We start from the raw sequence: 18,230 nt of genomic DNA on the forward strand, positions 1-18,230 counted from the left end.
AAGGGCAGAACTGGCTCCCTCCCTCAGGTAGGATATCAGGTGGCTGGGTTATCATCATTTACCCTCTGTACATGGAGCAGGTGGCATGGAATTTATGTGACCACACCCTGGTGGAAAGTGAGGAGGAAGCAAGGTAGTAGGTCAGGAAGACCGAATGCCTGTGGCCATGGAAGGTACCGGCGTTAGGGCTGAGGTGGAGAACAGGTGTGACTTGACTCCACATTACCTGAGTTGGCCAGGAGAGATCCTGGTGGGCCTGGTGGACCTGGCAAGCCTTTCCCTAAAGAAGAGAACCCACAAGATTAATTAATGCCAAGAACTGGGCCACGAACCCTCTGCTCAGGAGAAGCAGTGGGAAAGCCCTTTTCCCAGGGCCAGCCCAGAAGAAGCCTGAGCTCTGGACCCACTGTCTTGTGCCTCCCCCTGCTGGGCCTCGGGGTTGTGGTGGGCCTGGAGTGGAAGGTCCTGCAGAAGAGAGTGAGGAAGGGGCAATGCCAAACCCAGGAGCAGGACCTGGCTTCCTCACTAAGTCCTTGAGTCCTCCTGTGCCCCACGGTTCCCCTCCTTCCAAAGGTCCCTGAGATGCTCACCTGGTGGCCCAGGTGGTCCAGGTGGGCCTGGAGGACCTCGTAAATCAACACCCTCTATAGAGAGAAGGAAACAAATGAGCAAAAGCTGATGTGAGGCTGCTTTCCACCACCTTCTCCCCTCGCCAAGATCATCAGTGTCAAGCACCACACGCTATACTTACACCCCACACATCAGGCCCTGGGTCATGGCACATGACCCTCAAGCACCCCCTCTGCTAGGAGTGCCCTTGCTCAGAGGCAGGGCAGGGCTAAAGTCAAACTCTCGGGGAGTTTGAGTGATGGGTAAGAACATGGCTTCAGTGTCACAGAGCCTGAGTTCAAATCCCTGCTCCACCACCTCTGGCTGATGACTTTGGCCAGTTCTCAACCTTTGTCAGCAACAGCTTCCTCCTCTGTAAACCAGAGGCATAAGACCTGTGTCACAGGGGCCTTGTAAAGACTCAGTGAGATGCCACGGCATCGTGTCTGGCGCGTGTGACCGCTGGACCAGGGCTGGCCAGGTGCTCAGGTGCTGAGGTAGAGGCCCAGCATCCTCTCTGCCCGGGCTCTTCAAAGAACAAGGATCCGGGAAACTGTCCTCCCAGGTCAAGCCTGAGGCTGAGATCCCACAGACCCTTGTCACTGTTCCCAGCAGGTGGGGGAGGCAGTCCTCTTGCCAGCAACACTAACAGTGTCTGGGTCCCCCAGAGGCCCTGTGTGACCCTGGGCCCCTGGAGTCTGAGAACCTCTCTGACAGCTTCCCCATCCCCTGTGAATCACCCCCTGCAGCTGACAAAGCCCTTGCTGTTCAGTCTTGCCTGGCATTGCATTGCAGAGGAACTGGCCATCCTCACCCACATCTGGGGCTCTGGATGACACACTGGCGTAGCTACCACAGGCCCCAGGGTGCTGACCTCTCTTCCACTCCCACCCCTACATCACCTGCCCTGGAGAACATGGGGCACTCACGAGCAGAGAGGACCTCGGAGATGGAGGTGCTGCTGACGAACGATTCCCCAGCGAGTCCTCGCTCCCCTCGTGGGCCTATGGGGAGACATGGAGTTAGAGTGGTTGGCCCAGCAGCCCAGGTGCCTGGGGCATGGCAGGCCAGAGAGTGGCTGCACACTTTCCTGCTGGGGAGACACACCCCAGGAGGAGTGCATGGGCTTTTCCCAAACCTGACTGTTTTTCTTTTAGTCTCTAAGTGGTAGCACAACTATTAGGGTCTAGTCACAAGAGGCCCGAGGCCTGCGAACATAGCTGAGCTTGATCCTGACCCGGTGGCCACAGAGCTTCAATCCCCTGTGCGGTGGACCCCTGCCTGCTTTCTCGGAGACAAGGAAGGGGGTGAGAGCAGGTGTCTCCTCTTGCAGCTGAGGCTTCCCAAAGCCCTCGATGCAGAACTGTCACCCCCTTCCCCACCCCCAACACCCCAAAGACACATCTCTCGCTTCATTTACAGACTGGGGCCCAAGTCCCACCCGGGAAGGAAGCCCTCCCGACTGAGGCCGCAGTCGTGCAACCTTTCAGCCATGACATACCTTGCTGTCCTGGAAGACCAGCTGGGCCAATAGGGCCTGGAAATGGGGTTGGGGAAGAAAGGGCGTTGTCACATCTCTAGGGTCACAGTTCTAGGAAGTGCTGAGGGAAACGCAAGTCCAGGGCGCACACGCAGCTTCCTCGCGAGCCACAGAACAGTGGCCCAGAGGTCAGCTTGCTCACTGGAGAGCAGTGTGCAGTTGGAGGCCAGCCTGCAGGCCCATTCGGGCGACGGTTCCTCTGCCAGGTTCGGGCCCCTGGGACGGCCAGACTGGCCTCTTGGACACTGCTCTTCAGTGACGAGGGACTTTGGAACACTCCCATTGTCCCCGACTCACTAGAGCTTATCAGGAGGAAAGGCTGGTCTGCACTTGCACTGGTCTTGTTAAACCATGCATTTCATTCACATGTGAACATTTTTTTAATAATTAAAGAATAGACACAGTTGACCCTTGAACAACATGGGGGTCAGGGAATCTGAACCTTTGCGTAGTTGAAAATTTGCATATAACTTTTCACTTTCCAAAAAACTATACTAAGAACCTGCTGTTGATTGGAAGCCTTACCAGTAACGGTCAATTAACACATACTTTATACGTCATATGTATTCTATAACTATATTCGTACAATAAAGCAAGCCAGAGGAAAGAAAATGTTATTAAGAAAAGCACAAGGTTTGTTTGTGAGTTTTTTCAGGTGGCCACAAATTTCCCAAAAAAGGTCCAATATATTCATTGGGAAATGTTGTGTAAAAGTGAACCTGCCCTGTTCAAACCCATCTAGGCAGCAAAATAAACAGGCCTTTTGGAAAGACAGGAGAAAAGTATCACCCATAATTCTTTAACTTGTAACATTTTATTTCTTCCCAGCATTTCTTGCATCTTGTAAAAATATTGTTGCAACCACACAGCACACTTAATGAACATTCTACTCTTTTAAATAACATTATTGTCTACTAACAACTTTCTTTTAAGTCCTCATATTTTTGTAACAATTTCATTTTCGTTGGACAATTTGGGGATATTTTCTTCAAATAGATCCCTGGCATTTTTGTTGCCCTTGATGCCTGTTATCCAGTTGTTTTCCAGGAGGAAATGGTTCAAAGACCGAGGGCTCTAACCCCTCACACACTGGCTCTGGAGGCAGAAGGGCTTGGGCCAAATCCCGGCTCTGCTGCGTCTTAGCTGAGCCACCTTGGGCAAGTCATTTACAAGCTGGAGCCCCTCACAGTGCTGTGGGGCCCGGAGAAGGGAGGCCTGTGCAGGGCTGCCTGGGAGTGGGCTTACTCTCCCTGCCCCTGCCCCCACCCCCCAGGTCCTACCCTGGGTTTCGGAATTTGAGTCGACACTGGCCTAGTCAAATGTAACCTAGGCCTGCTGCTGATTTGGGAGCGAAGCAAGGAAACAGACTGACCTGGGATACCTGGAGGTCCTGGGGGTCCCATGGGTCCAGGAGGTCCTGGAGGACCTGGGACAGTGAGAGTCGATGACCCCTCTGCAAAATGAAGACACATGGAGCACTGAACCCCACTCTTCTGGCTCAGAGGCACTGGGACCTCAGCCCAGGCTGACTCAGTGCCTCTTGCTCTCATTGCTTCAAAACTAACCCCCCTCCACCCCGAACCTTGCTGCCGACTCGAAAAGCCCCGCCCACACTGCATCCTGCCCATAGCACCATGTCCACGGACTGGTGCTTCCTGAGGGTGTGAAGGCAGAACCGGGGCAGATGCCTGGGTCTGAGAGCGCACAGCACAGGGCCTGCCTACCTGCACTGATGATCTTGCCTGCAGCTCCTGGTTCACCTGGGAGGGGAGGAAAAGGAGAGTGGTTGTTTCCAGGATCAATTAGTGGCCCAGGAAGTCATTTCCAAGGCGTCTGATTACATTTGAGACCCACTCCTGGGCCTTTAACCTGCAGGCTAATGGCATTTTAATGAACTGAGGGGCATGTTCAGGACACTTCAAGCACCAGTCTCTGCATTGGAGACCCTGGAAGCTGGAACATCAATCTTCTTGGCTCACATTAGCTTTGGGAAGAAGCTAGGACTCCCTGAAGGTGAATGTCAAAGAGTTTGCCTTCCAGTGAGGCTGGGATAAGGCTGACTGTACAGTCACTCCCACTCCTACACTTCTCCCACAGCAGGTGGCTCGGGATCTTCTTGGGGACAGGCTTAAGTGGGAGAAGTACTGAGAGGTCAGAGGGCAGCAGCATGAGCCCCTGTCAGGGGAAGTGGAGGGCTGGTCTCCGCTTGTCATTCACCAGCCCCTGGCAGTCAAGGTCAAGAGAGGAGAAAGTACTTGAGTTCATTTCATTGGAACGCAGCTGGTATTAAGTAAAATGTCCACCTTTTGTGCACATTGTCCCGGGAGGGTCCCAATTCCCCTGTGGACAGGAGGTCATGGGCCCTGGGAGGGCAGGGTGCCAGGTGTTCTTGGGAGTCTCCAAACCTACGTGTCTCACTAAAGGTGCCAGCGATCCACCATCTATGGGCCCAGAGTTCTGTCTGCCACATGTGAACTCAGTTGTTGTTATTCTGAATTACATTCATTTGTCCTAAAAGAACGCCTTGGTCTGACCAGTCCTTGGAAATAGTTTTTAAAAAGTATTTATTTTGTTCCTTGGGTCCTTCCAAGGTGACAGTGGCTGGTCATGACAGAGCGCAGCTGCACCGCCCGTCAGGGTTCAAGGATGTGCGGTCGCAGGGGCGGGAGGAGGAAGACCGTCCCTGAGCACAGACAGTTACCCCTGGACTGGCTCAGGGTTGGGGCCTGATGGTGCGGAACTGGAGAGTTCCATCTACACATAGGGATCACTTGGCTGGCCCCCGGGTCCACCCGATGCGGGTCGGCGCTTCCCAGCAGCCTCTTAAGACTCTTCCCACTGCCTGCATTAAAGCCCCCATGTGACTGATAAAGTAAGGTGGTTCCCAGCGGGGGAGAGTCATGTCACAGGGCACCAAGCTTAAGCGAGGGGGTTGAGCACTAGTGGGAGGTCAGGGGATGGAAGAGCTTCTGGGGGCAGGAGCAGCAGCCTCCAGCTCCTCCTCCAACAATGGCCTGGAGGCGTGCAGGTACCACGTGAGGCTCCAGGGAGGTGTGTGGGGCAGGGTTGGGGCTTAGCACCATCTGACTCCCCAGCCTCCAGCCTTGCACTCAAGCCACTAGATGCCACTGTTGATCCAGGCTCTGCCCAGAGGGGGGCTTCCCTCCAGCCAATCCTTTTCTTCCCTCAAAAAAAAAAAAAAAAAAAATGACTTGTGAAAAGAAAGAAAATGAAATTTGGAAAATCACTTACCTTTAGTCCCTGGTTGGCCGGGAGTTCCAGGAAGTCCTGATGTGATTAAAAACAAGGTAGTCAGGACAATTCTGGCCCAGTGAGTCCAAACACCCTCTGATAGTGACAAGTGCTCCTGCCTGTGACCTACAGAGCCACTATTACTGGTGGCAACCCAGAGACCTGCCTGGATTTGCCTTCTGCTCTAGCGGAGGTGCTTCTAGGGGATCCTCTTGTTCTGAGCCCTTTTGCTTCTCTGGGAAACAGGGCAACAGTGGGGCTTGAGGGAGACGGAGGCCCAGGGACTCAGCTTTAGGGGATCCCTGCCCTCCTCCAGCCTGCAAAGCAGCTGCTGTTCCCATCTGACCCTGCAGAGTTGGGGGGCAGTGGTAGGCTTCCTGCAGCTGCTGCTTTTGTCTGCTCAACTCCACCAGGGAGCCCCCGAAGGGGTCCCTGTGCCCTCATCGCTAGGGGGAATATGCTGCTTGACTTCATTCTACATCTTTGCCTAGTTTGCGTTAGTAGTTGGGGTCGGGCGTGGCGACAGTGCACACAGGCCCAACCACACGACAGACTCTGACCCCTGGGCTGTCCCAGAGAACCCGTGAGGTGAGCTCCCCCTCCCTCTCTCGCTGATGGGGCCGGGAGCCATGCAGGGCCAGTGCAACTCCTGCGCCCTGGGCCGGAGGGGAGCAGGGCTCAGGCAGGCAGAATTGGCACATGAGCTAACTTCATTTCTACCAGAATGGCTTTCTAGGTTGTTCTGTGAATATTTTTCCTTCCTCAAACTTCTCAAGACTCACAGTAAAAGGACTCAAACCTATGTTCTCTGGGAGACTGAGAGGAGGGGATGAGGAAACTCAAGGTGATCGGAGGACAGGCATTTGCGGAATGCTGGAAGGCTGGAATGGGGGGCTTTGTGGGTGATGTTTGGAAGTGGGAGTGACCCAGTGACTCACCTGGAGGTCCTGGGGGTCCTGTGAGGCCTACGGGAAACAAAACACAGAAGAGGAGGGTTGAAGGGTTGAGAAGCCACACCCTCAGCTGCAGGAGCAGGTGGGATTGGTGGGGCAGGAGGACCAGCTCTGAGTCTGGGGCAGCCAGACTCCAGGGTCCTCCCAGCACTGGACCAAGAGCAGTTCCTGGACTTAGCAGTGAAGTGACCCACTGCTCCATCGGGCGATGGTTCCTCAGCCTCTTGGGGTCACAGACCCACTGGTACCTGAGAGCCATGAACCCAGAAAACTCACACTCTAACTGAGCCATCAGGTTACCCCCAGACCCCCTGCGTGGTACTCCCAAACTGTGCACCGAAAAAAGCAGCCAGGAGGACCCTGCTCATCCCTGCCCGCCAAAGAAGGCTTTGCCCCTCTCAGCTTCCTTGGCGTGTTCTGATTTGCTTCTGCTGCAGCCCTGAGGATCTTGCTCCTGTCGGGCCTTCGATGGAGATGCTAACAATGGCCTCTCTCATCAGACTGGCAGGAATTAGTGAGGGTCCAGGCTCAGTCCGAGAGGAGGTGGACCAGAGGGGAAGGCTCAGAGGAGCAAGGTACTGAAGTGGTGTTAAACTCTGCAGTTTTAAAGAAGAGTCCTTGCCCCTTTCTACAGCTCCTTGCTTTTAACCATTAAGCTCTCTCTTCCCAGTTGCCAGACGTGGGGACTCAGGAATCAAGACACACTGCCCCTGCACATAGCACAAGCCAGCAGTTGTGGTTCCCTGCTGCGCTGCTGGAGGAGAATGATATAAGGCACGCACACACACGCCTGCACATGCCTGCACACACTCACAGAGCAGGGCTCTGGCTCCCTCTTCCAGCTGTTACCTGGCTTTCCTGGGTCTCCCGAAGGTCCTGGGGGGCCTCGGGTTCCGGGCATCCCTGTGAGGCCTTGTTCACCTGGAGAGAATATGACCAATGTGTGAATGTCTTCCTTCTGGGGAAGCTGAACCAGCCTTCTGCTGAGGCTTTCTTGGGGTTTTACTGAGTAACTCGCAGGCAGGTGGGGCGGAGAAGGCTAATAAGACCCTGCTTTGTGTGTTTCTACATGACACATCTCCCCCCCACCCCCACCCCGGGCACTGTGACTTGGGGACATGGGCAGGTCAGCACGTAGCAGGCGGGGGAGGCAGTGAGGGTGAGGAGAGCCGATCAGTGACCAACCTCTTGGGCCTTGGTGTCCATCAGGGCCCGCCGGTCCTAGGAAAACAGAACCACAGCTCATCAGCAACTCCCAGAGCTGTTCTTGGACGCCCCCCTCTGCTGCCCGTCAGGTTCATATGATGTTGTCTCCCAGGTGGGGAGCCCATGGGTCCTTCCCAAGGCCGGCAAAAGCAGAAAGAGCCCAGTCTCTGTTGCACCCCCTGGATGCAGCTTTCTCCCTGCCCTCTCATCCGGAACCAGGAGCCGTCCACTCTCCTGTTAAGAACAGCTCCCTGGCTCCCTGTTGACCTCCAGTGCCCTTGGCAGGACTCCGCACACACCGGATGCCCAACAAAGGCCGGCCTCCTGTACTCAAGGCCCTAGAAGTCAGGGTCTTCCAAGTTCTTGTTTCCTCTGCTCCGATGATCCGACCTTCTCAGAGGTCCTTCTGGGACTATGTCTTGCTTTTCCCTACCTCTCTGCCTTTCCTTTCTTATGTTGTTTCTCATGGAATTTTCCAAGTTAATCTTGATCAACATCTTCCCTACTTTTTAGGACAATCCGAAATGCTACCTCCTTCACCTTCCTGGCGGGAAGAAAGCTCTCTCTCCACTCTATCCTCCTTGCACTCTGTACCTTTCATGACACTTGTCACTTTATATGGGTTTTATCCCCCCTTGTGGGAGGTGAAGCATCTTACTTGCCCAGCGCAGAGTGAGTACTTCCTAACATTTTGTTAAATGAATGAGAAAGTGAGTAGGTCACATACCCCATTGGAAGGGCTTAAGCGCTTCTGGGACTTGGTGCTAAATGCCTGGCCCTCTGAGGTTCCTTGGGGGAACCAGCTCCATGTCCTGGCTGACAGGCCCCCTGGTGAGGGTCAGCATTAGGATGAACCCTGGATCTGGCTGTGAGACCGGCCCTGGGATGTCACAGGTATGTCTGGAATACTTCAGATCCCGGAGTACTCCCACACTGCCTGCCCACCCCAGAGGCCCAAGTGGCTTGGGGGCAGGAACCAGGGCGGAGGCCAAGGCTTGCCAAGTCTCCCCCAGAGCAGTGAGAAACCCAGATAGGTGACTGCTGCTCTCTGAACCCCAGGAGAGATGTGCAGGCCCCCGATGGCCTGTGACTAGAGCCACTAGAAGGGTGGGCAGGTCAGAGACCAGGAGAGGTAGCCCTAGAAGGATCTCAGCTCTACAGCCATGATGACGCCAGAGTGGAGCAGACTTGCTGCATTCGCTCCCCTGGGACACTCACCCATTGCTCCTTTAGCTCCAGGCTCGCCCATAGCACCAGGCAGACCTTTCAAGCCCGGTTCACCTGCAAAGGAAGTGGACTAGCTGGCTGGAAGCTTTCAAGCTTTGCATCCTTAATAATGGGAGAATGTTGCACCCTCCCTGCCCATCCCCAAGCCTGCCACTTCCCAACCAGATGAGCTTGGGGTGCCAAACAGATTGGGGACACAGTGTCTGCTTAGATTCTATGGTCAGGGCCACCTGGGCAGCAGGCATAGACTGCCCGGAGCCACACCTGGGCTGAAGTTGCATGTGTACGAGTCTTATTTCCTTGCTAACAGAGAGTTACCCCTTATATCCAAAGTACCATTACTACTAATTTCCTTTTAAATCATGCAAGTTGGCAGGAGGTGAATGGAAGAAGGGGGACAAGTAGCGCCAACTTTCTGCTACTCTGGAAAGAGCTTAATTTTGTCAACTGATTCCCCAAAAGAATCAGTGACAATCACAACTTCCTTTTCTGCCCCAAACATACGCTGTCTGGACTCTACATCTTGATGCTGGTTTACACTGCGGTCCAGGCTTTATCTCATCTGCCTTTTGCTAGACTGCAAGTTTTCTGAAGTGGATGGAGATTCTCTCTCATACTTCTGTGTGTTGCCCCCACCCCAGTGCCTAACAGACCTATGGAAAGTCTTTAAATAATCAATATGGATTCCCATGTAGGACTGACCTGTGAGGCCTCGGGGTCCTTTCTCACCCTGGTCACCTAAAACAAAACATGGTGGGGGGGATGGGGTGGACAGGAAGCATCAGTAAATAGCAAGGAAAACATTCCCACCTAGGTGTAGGGAGCCTTGCTGCTGAATGGTTCTCATTTACATGGAAGCTACTGTCAGCAGAATCTTTGCAGGGAACATGTCCCCTGTGAAGCCCAAGGGGAACTTTGATGTCCTCACAAACTGAGCCCAGACTCTGCTGTCATACAATGAGCACTGTGGGCACAGGAGGTCCTCGATGCTGCGCCCTTACCACCCCGAGTGCTATGATGGTGGTGCTTTGTAGCCCCCCATTGTGCCCCAGTTTCTCCATCTGGCAGGCACATCCCTCCTAGCCCCAGGGTCCAGAAGCTGAAGCCATGTGTGCTCCCGGGTACCGGGGCCTGAGTCACATTTGGGTTCCTGGGAGTCAGGCAGGCTCTGGTGATGTCTGAGGAGGAGTAGGAGCAACATACCTTTGGGCCCTGGTGGTCCCATAGGTCCTCTGTCACCTGAAAAAGCAATGGACAAGTTGGTATGAAGAGCCTGGGTGAGGAGGACCAAGAAGGGTGTGTCTGTGTGCGAAGACAGGCACCCCCACCCCACCACCCTGACTTCCCTGTCTCCTCATGTTTCCATCAGCCTGCACAGGCTGTTGTCTGTGTCCATCTGACCCTCTGTCCCCCCCCAAGACCTTCCTCCTGAGTGACCAGCACCTACAGGGTGACACCTTTCCCAGCTGCTCCCCACAAGCTTACCTTTGACCCCGGGGCTCCCTGCTTCACCTCGGAGCCCTTGGAGACCTACAGGGCCTGCAGGTAGAGGAGACCACGCAGGCAGGTGAGTGCTGTGGCTTTGGAAGGGACGGACATGTGCACACAGAGACACACGCAGGCACACACCCAGGTACACACACACACTCAGGAGTAAAAACCAAGGGCTGCTCTCTGCAGACTCCACCCCATGTCCCCTCTACATCGTCCTGGTGCAGGTCCTTTGCCCCTGTGATTAGCAGGCCCTAGTCATAAGGACAAGTTTGGGACCCTGGCAGGGACCTTGACCTGCATTACAACATGGGCTGTAGCTTGAGATTCCCAAGACAGCAGGACGAGCCTTGGCCCCAGGGATGAGGCGGAGGCAGGCACTGCAGGGCAGGGAGGAGCAGCCTGCTGCCGGGGCGGCCAGAGTGGCTCCACAGGGCCCATCAGCTCCCAACCTCAGCAGCAGGAGACACAGTGCGGATGTGCATTTGGTGCCCCCAGGCTCTCTTTACAATTGCTTCTTTTGCTTAAGAGGTGTTTGTTTTTCTTTTTAGCATCCCTTTCTTTCCCCAGAATAGCATGTATTAATAGGAAGAAGCAGTGCACTGACCTGGTGGGCCCTGTGGGCCAGGAGAACCACTGGCACCTGGGAAGGATGACAAAATGACAATAATCAGAAGGGTTGGGTGCAGGCCAGGGACATCTGCCCCCGCAAGGTATGGGTTCTTGTCAGGACCCCAGAGCCAGTGGGTCCAAGATGACCTAAGTCCAGTGCCAGGTCTTCCTCAGGGAGGAAGCTGAGGCTGGTGGGATCACGGGACCCCTGCTCCTTCCTAGTCAGAGGGAAACATCTGGGCTGGGGCGGGGGAAGGAGGAGAGGCATCAAACAGGGAAGGCCCATCCTCCCGGTCATTCAGACAGGTTGCTTCAGAGTGTGTGCGCCTGGGCCCCAGTGCGTGCAGACAGGTGGGGAAATTGTCTGACTTCTATCTATTCACTTAGGGTCCACATAATGGCACCATTGAAAATAGATGAAAACGCAGCCCCAAATCCACCCTGCAGCCAAAACCAGCCCCATCCTGACCCCCAGGCACTCCTTTGTGGGGACCCTCTCAGGTCCCATTGCCCCTTCACAAGCCTGGGATAGGGGGTGGCGGCCACCTGGCATCCCAGCACCTGGACCTCTGTGGTCCATTTTGGGCAGAGTAAACTTGGGGACCATCCTGGGGCCTTGACTTACCTTTGGGACCCACAAAACCTGGGACACCCGGTGGGCCTGGAACGCCCACCTCACCAGCAAGCCCTGGGGAGAAATGAGCACTCTGAGAGAGTCCCCCAGTGTGGTTGCCCACCCGGGCTGGCAGTGTCATTAAGGGATGGCTCCCTCCCTGCCGGTAACCTCTGACCCACTTGGTGCCTCCCTGAGACCACAGGTCAGCAGAACACCTTCTACCCTCAGAGCCTTTATGCTCCATGTCTGGCACCTGAGGTACTCGATAAACACTTGTTGCCTTCTTCGGTAATATTTTTAAGAGAAAGGGAAGCTAAAAATAAAGCTTCTTGCTCATAATCTGTTGGCATTGAGAGAATTTCTGGTGTCTGTACTTGGTTTTTCTTGATAAAAACAGATTCGTGTGAAAAATCTAACTGGAAAGTCTCCTAGGCCCCTCCTGGGCTGGGCCTGGGCCTGGGCCTGGGGCTTTCCATGCCCCCTTCCCTGACTAGTTCCAGCCAAGAGAGGCCCGAGGGCCTGAGCCCCACTCCGCCTTCCATCAGGCCCTGCCACAAACTCTTCATCTCAGCCCTGACTCCTCCCTGCCCCACACGGGGAGACCCCTTTCTCCCTGTGACCACATTCTCCATGCATTCTGAGCTCAGCACAGTTCTTCATCTGAAGCCTGAACCAGCCAGCCTGTCCCCACCAGGCTGGTGCAGACTCTGGCTCAAGGTGCCCAGCAAATGCTAGTGAAAGGAGGGAGGGGGAGGGAGGGAGATGGAAGAAGGAAGCATGGATGTAGCCGATCCTCCTGGGGAAGGGATCACCTCTTACCTCTTTCCCCTTTCTCTCCAAACCCAGGTGGCCCTGGTTCACCACGAGGTCCCATGGGGCCTTCGCGCCCTCTCTGGCCCACAGGTCCCTCCAAGCCAGGCTCTCCTAGAAACAGAAATGGCTGTTTCAGAGTTGGGACCCTGAGCCAGAGCTGCGGGCTCCACAGGCAGCATCTCGCTGGCAGGACGCCTGCCTGGAGTCTCTGTGCTGCACCTCCCCTTGCCTCCTGATGTCTAGGCTCAACCCAGAAACCAGAGCACCCCTTTGAAAATGCAAGAGGATGGAGAGGATCATCATGTCCCACCCCTGCCCCAAACTAGCAAGTGGCTTCTCACCTCACTGGGAGAAGTCTTTACAAAGACCTCCAGGGCCTGGTCAGCCTCACACCTTGCCCTCACTCTGGACCCTCTGCCTGACTCCTGGGTTCCAGCTGAGGCCTCCACCTCCTCCTCCTTGTCCGCATTGCTCCCTGACCAGTGGGCACACCCTCGCCCCTGGGCCTGTGGTTGCTCCCTCTGCCTGAAATGTCTTCCCCAAGATCTCAAGCCAGGCTCCCTTACCAGCTTCAAGTGTTTGCTCAAACAGCACCTTCATGGTGAGAGGCCTTTCCTGACGGCCCCCTCGGGACTCCCAGGGTCCTGCCAGCCTCTGTCTTGCCTATTCCGAACCACCTCCTACTCTGTTACTACTTTACTTATTAAACATTCTGTTGTCTTTCTCCCCCACTCAAACATGAGCAGGGGGTTATCTGTTGTGTTTACTGATGTCTCCCCGGTGCTGAAAAATGGCCTGGCACACAGCAGGCACTTAAGAAATGCTTTTGGAGGGAAGGAAGGAAGGAAGGAAGGGAGGGAGGGAGGGAGGGAGGGAAGGAAGGAAGGAAGGAAGGAAGGAAGGAAGGAAGGAAGGAAGGAAGGAAGGAAGGAAGGAAGGGAGAAAAGCGGCTCTTACCCATGCTGCCTTTTTGTCCCTTTGGTCCTTCTGGACCTTGGTGTCCCAAGAGCCCAGGGATACCTGTGGATGCATGAAAATCCCTCAGCTCTGTTTTCCTCCCAGAATTTGGGAGCTGGGACTGAGCAGCCCATGATACCAGCCACACCATCAGAGGTTACATACCTGGGGTCCCAGGGAGCCCTCGATCTCCTGTGGGGACAGAGATGAGAGAGAGAGATCAGCCACAAGGCCTGGGCCACTACCTAAAGGAGCCACCAGGTGGGATTCAGGTAGGATTGCCAAATGTAGCAAATAAAAATACAGGGTACTCAGTTAAGTCTGAATTGCAGAAAAACATCAAATACATTTTTAGTATGAGTATGTTACATGTGATACTTGGGACATACAGTGAAATATCATCTGTAGTTTGCCTGTAATTTGAATTTGACTGGGTATCCCGTATTGTACCGCACCTGCTGGCTCAGGGTCCCCAGGATCACCAGTCCTACCCCAGCATGGTCAGGAAGGTGTGGGGAAGGGGGGCTGGGGTGGTGACCCAGGGTGTGTGGATGGGGGTAGGGGATCCTGAAGTGAAGAGGACCACGAAGTGGAGGAACCCCGATTCCTGCACAGGGATCTCGGGAATAGAGGTGAAGCTCAGAGGCTACCCTGTTACCTTAAACAGTGATTCTCAGAATAAACTGCACCCTTGGCCTCAGAGCAACCTGGGGAGATCAAGACTGCAGGCCCCTGGCCCCACCCACCTATACCTGCCGAATCAGTGGCTCTGGAAGGAAGAGCTCAGAATCTTTTGTCAATTCTCACACACACTGAAGTTTGTGACACCCACACGGCTTCATCAAGGGTCCCTGGGACCTCTTCTGCCCATCCAAGGGCCTGTCCCATTGGTTGTCAAACCACTTTTCTAAAGAAGTACATCAATTTCTTACAGCACATAAGTGTGCACTACACACATTAGCATGAGATCATCCCCCAACTGTGGTGTACCTGCTCCTGTGACTATGCCCTGCACACCCCCTGAAGGCAGGTGTTCCTACTGGGTGCCCCCCTGGAGCTCAGTCCCTGGCTGCTGGGTCTTATTCCCAGCCTCCCTCAGCTAAGACCCAGGGAGCAGCTGGCTCACCTGGAATGGTGGTTCCTGACCTGACTCATCAGGATTAAAACCTGAGGGGAGGGGGCAGTTTAGCCCCAGAGCTCTGCCTCAGGAACTTCTCATTTTTGGCAGGGCCCAGGAATCTGGACTTCTAGAAATCCAAGGGGTCCCGGCAGGGGGCGGGGGTGTGTAGTAGTAGGCCCTCAGGCTGCCTTGTGGAGCTGGGGGAGAGGCAGGCTCTTGACACAGGCCACCTGAGGCCTGTGTTCTGGGAGTCCCCTGAGAGGGGTGAAGAACAGGGATGTAGACCCTGCTCTGGCATGAAGCCCCTGCCCCAGAGAGAACAAGGGTCTGCAGGCTGCTCCCCAATTCACGGTCCTACCACCATGGGGTCAGGGTGGGGCAGGTGACCGGGAGAGTGAGGGGTGGGCTCTCTGACACCTGCTGATTGCTTCACACCATCGACCTCACTAATAGTCACAGTAAAAGTTACCTTTAGGGCCTTGACTTCCCATGTCACCTAAAATAAGAAAGACGAGAAGACTGTGAATGCGGTGAGAACCCAAGGACAGTGTTTAAGACCAGCTGACAGCAGGGGAGCGGCACTTCAAGGGGAGCTGGTGTGGGGTGTGGGTTCCTCTCAGTCACCAACTGTGCCATTTGGCACACCACTGGGCCCCTCTTAGAGGAGGCCTTCAGTCCCTTCCTGTTCTGAGACAGTCTGACTGTAAAGCCAATTCTCAACCTTCCCAACAGATACTGTAAGATTTCTCCACTGTTCGTCCTTCAGAGTTTGGAGAAAAAGTTTTCCAATCCACCCAGAAAACACAGCTCCAAGTTCAAGAAATGAGGGGAAAGGGCTCAGTTTACCGCAGTACCTTTAGGGCCAGGGCTTCCTAGGAGGTTGCCTGTGGGAGACAGAAAACCGGAGTTGGCCACACATCTGTGCACACACACGTGTGCAGGATCTGTGGGGTGCAGGGGATGGGGCAGAAACCGAAGCTAGGACTAGTGGTCAGATTCTAGAATGTGCCAGCTGTGTGATGCTGGGCAGTTGTCTCCAGGTGTCAGTTTTCCTCCCTCCCTCCCTAGACTATGGAGAGGACTGAGAGTGGAGGGAGTGTGCTAGCCCCTGAGCTCACCGTTTTCCTGTTCCATCATCAGCCTTTTCCTCATGAAATGCCACAGCTCCTCCTGACCGTAGCCGTTCAGGCCAGACGTGCCCACGCCTGTGCCTGTGCTGGGCGCCTCCCCCTGCAGCTCGCCTGTGTTCCCCCTCTCCATCTTCTCATACAGCTGCATTCTGCTTCGCATTCGCTCCAGCTCTTCCACGCGAGCTTTCAGCTTCCTCACCTCCTCCCCTGGACCACATCAGGGAGTGTCAGCCCAGGGACAGGGCCAGCGCCCTCCCAGTGCACACTCACTCCCCACTGGGGGCCTCAGCTGGGTGCTCTGGGGTCTGTGGCAGCTTCTTCATGCCACTGGCCCTGGGACCTTTTGCTGGAATGCTTATGGCTACCAGAGGTTTTAGCCACTCAAAATTATCACTGAGCCTTAGCGAAACCTGGCCCAGGGGTGGGTCTTCTCATCTGAGATGGTGAAAATGCTGGCCCTCACTCTCCCTGGGAGCTGGGGTGAACCCCACAGGGCCTGGAGGGCAGGAATGCTGGGAGAACGCATGGCCTGACGACTCAGGGCAGCCAGGCTGCAGAACCAGAAGCCTGGGGTGGGGGTGGGGGTGGGGTGGGAGGATAGACAGTGGCATTAGAATTCCAGCTCTGCCACTAGGTGGCCTTGGGACCTTCACCAGGTGTCTCCTGGAGCCTCATTTTTCTCATCTGCACCTACAGTGTCTGACCCCTTAGCCCCAATCCTTGCCCATTGAATGGGCAGCCGGGCCACATACCCAGAGCAATGAGGCCGAAGAGCAGCCCCAGGAGCAGCAGCCAGGTGAGCAGCAGGCCCAGCAGCCACTTCCACCAGCTGCAGCAGGAGCCGCAGGGGCACCAGGCTGGTGCCGCCGCCAACGGACCTCCGCCAACACCTCCGCCCACACCTCCTCTGCCGCCGCCACCTTTAGCGCCACTGACACCGTTCTGTCGGTCGTAGCCATACATTTCTGTGGAAGAGAGGGGAAAGGGTAGGATGAATGCGGGTGGCTCTAGCTCTATTCCCTCTAAATTTTCTGGGTTTTGGTGACTTTTGGGCCCGAGTGAGCATAAGTGGGTCTCTCAGGTTCCTGTGTAGCTCAGTGAAGAATGAGGCTGGGCCCTGGAATGAACGAACACTGGGCCATGGCTGGTGAAGAAGAGCAGAAGTCTGACTATCCTGGCCTTAAGTTGTAGAATGAAATGAGAGGCATGGGGGTAATTAGCAGAGGATATAAAACAGACAGCCAGATTTAAAAATCTTGATTATGGCCCTGGCTGGTATAACTCAGTGGATTGAGCATGGGCCTGTGAACCAAAGGGTCACTGGTTTGATTCCTAGTCAGGGCACATGCCTGGGTTGTAGGCTAGGTCCCCAGTAGGGGGTGCATAAGAGGAAACCAACACTATTGTTTCTCTCTGCTTTCTCCTTCCCTTCCTCTCTCTCTAAAAATAAATAAAATCTTTAAAAAATCTGGATTATAAACTTTGATCTGCTGCCACCTCCTGCATTTTATTAAGCCCAAATCAGAGGCATTCCCATCCCCATGTCTCAGTATTCACCACTCTTTCTTTGTAATTCCCAAGTGCCTAGAATTACACTCAGCACTCACAGGGTACCCAGTACATTTTCTTTTCTCTTTTTACAAAACTGTTTTGGTGTTTAGTATCTGAGATGGGGTGCTAAGCCTTGCTCTGCCTTTCTTATGAGGCCACAGGAGGAAGAGAGGAGAGTGTAAAGATTGGAGACATGTGAATCAGTGTTGCCTTGAAGCCTCTGTGTGTTGGGGGGTTAGGGGAATAAGACAGCGGCGGCCCTGCTGTGTTGCTCCTGTCCTGTGGGGAGACCCTGCACCTGAGGGCAGATAGCTGGTGCCTGGGGGTGAGCGTGGGTGTGCTGTGAGCAACAGCCCCTGAACTAAGCTTCTGCAGCCAGCTCTAACCGGCCTGCCCTCTCCACTGCCTTCCACTTTGCTCCCCTGAAGCCTTCAGGGACACTCTTCAGAGTTGGGTCACTCAGGTGTGCACGGGCTCCAGGCTAGGGGGCCTTATCTGTTGCATTCATCATAACCGGCCTCACGGGCTTCCGTCACTGCAGGACCCTCCGGTATCACCTACCTGCAGAGGCCGTCTTGCCCTTGGTGGACACCGTCTTCAAGTCTCCTGAAAGACAAACACCGGGAACAGAGGTTTTGGCCTGAGTGCTTAAATGTGAGCAGCCCACAGGACAGCCTATGTGTAGAGTTTGGGCAGGGCTTTAGATAGATATGCCCCCATCCCCACCCCCAGGCACCTCGAGTAATTACAGTAATTACACTGATGCAGAGGTAGCTTGGCAAACCATCAGTGGTGGGAAAAGGCAGTGTCATAACCCTTGTGTAACCTGAAACTTTAAAGCCCAAGACATTTTCAGAAGATCACGTTAGGTGACCTTGCTTTCAAACAATTAAAGTGCTTGTGAGAAATGACTCCTAATTTTTTTTTTTTTGGTTAAGGGACTTTGAATGCAAGTTCTTAACCTGCAGTGGAAGGAACCCGACAGAAAGGATGGGCTGGGAGGAGGGCTGTTCGTGAGTTCCTGATGTGATGTGACCATTGAGTGTCGTGGGCATGTGTAGAATTTTCTGGGAAGACTGTGTATAGCTCTCATCTGATTCTAAAAGGGTCTTTTGGCTCCACTGCCCCATTTTCATCCCTAAAATGTAAGGAA

General features: G+C 54.5%; 1 protein-coding gene across 2 annotated transcripts in view; it reads right to left on the minus strand.

The window, feature by feature from the left end:
* The window catches only part of COL17A1 (collagen type XVII alpha 1 chain), a 48,454-nt gene that overhangs the window by 8,036 nt on the left and 22,188 nt on the right, over positions 1-18,230 (minus strand). For both annotated transcript variants that reach the window (XM_053668416.1, XM_037159518.2), the window contains exons 16-39: positions 17,639-17,683; positions 16,279-16,491; positions 15,515-15,733; positions 15,251-15,280; positions 14,866-14,892; positions 13,442-13,468; positions 13,277-13,339; positions 12,326-12,430; positions 11,516-11,578; positions 10,886-10,921; positions 10,273-10,326; positions 9,991-10,026; positions 9,490-9,525; positions 8,779-8,841; positions 7,540-7,575; positions 7,204-7,275; positions 6,340-6,366; positions 5,402-5,437; positions 3,874-3,909; positions 3,522-3,602; positions 2,111-2,146; positions 1,539-1,613; positions 591-644; positions 227-280 (exon numbers count right to left, since the gene is read on the minus strand). In XM_053668416.1, the coding sequence (XP_053524391.1) occupies positions 227-280; positions 591-644; positions 1,539-1,613; positions 2,111-2,146; positions 3,522-3,602; positions 3,874-3,909; positions 5,402-5,437; positions 6,340-6,366; positions 7,204-7,275; positions 7,540-7,575; positions 8,779-8,841; positions 9,490-9,525; positions 9,991-10,026; positions 10,273-10,326; positions 10,886-10,921; positions 11,516-11,578; positions 12,326-12,430; positions 13,277-13,339; positions 13,442-13,468; positions 14,866-14,892; positions 15,251-15,280; positions 15,515-15,733; positions 16,279-16,491; positions 17,639-17,683 (1,524 nt within the window). The remainder of the gene's footprint in view (positions 1-226; positions 281-590; positions 645-1,538; positions 1,614-2,110; positions 2,147-3,521; positions 3,603-3,873; positions 3,910-5,401; positions 5,438-6,339; positions 6,367-7,203; positions 7,276-7,539; positions 7,576-8,778; positions 8,842-9,489; positions 9,526-9,990; positions 10,027-10,272; positions 10,327-10,885; positions 10,922-11,515; positions 11,579-12,325; positions 12,431-13,276; positions 13,340-13,441; positions 13,469-14,865; positions 14,893-15,250; positions 15,281-15,514; positions 15,734-16,278; positions 16,492-17,638; positions 17,684-18,230) is intronic.

The sequence above is a fragment of the Artibeus jamaicensis genome, unplaced genomic scaffold (genome assembly GCF_021234435.1).
Source record: "Artibeus jamaicensis isolate MK-2021 breed Jamaican fruit bat unplaced genomic scaffold, CSHL_Jam_final contig_490, whole genome shotgun sequence".
Classification (NCBI taxonomy): Eukaryota; Metazoa; Chordata; class Mammalia; order Chiroptera; family Phyllostomidae; genus Artibeus; species Artibeus jamaicensis.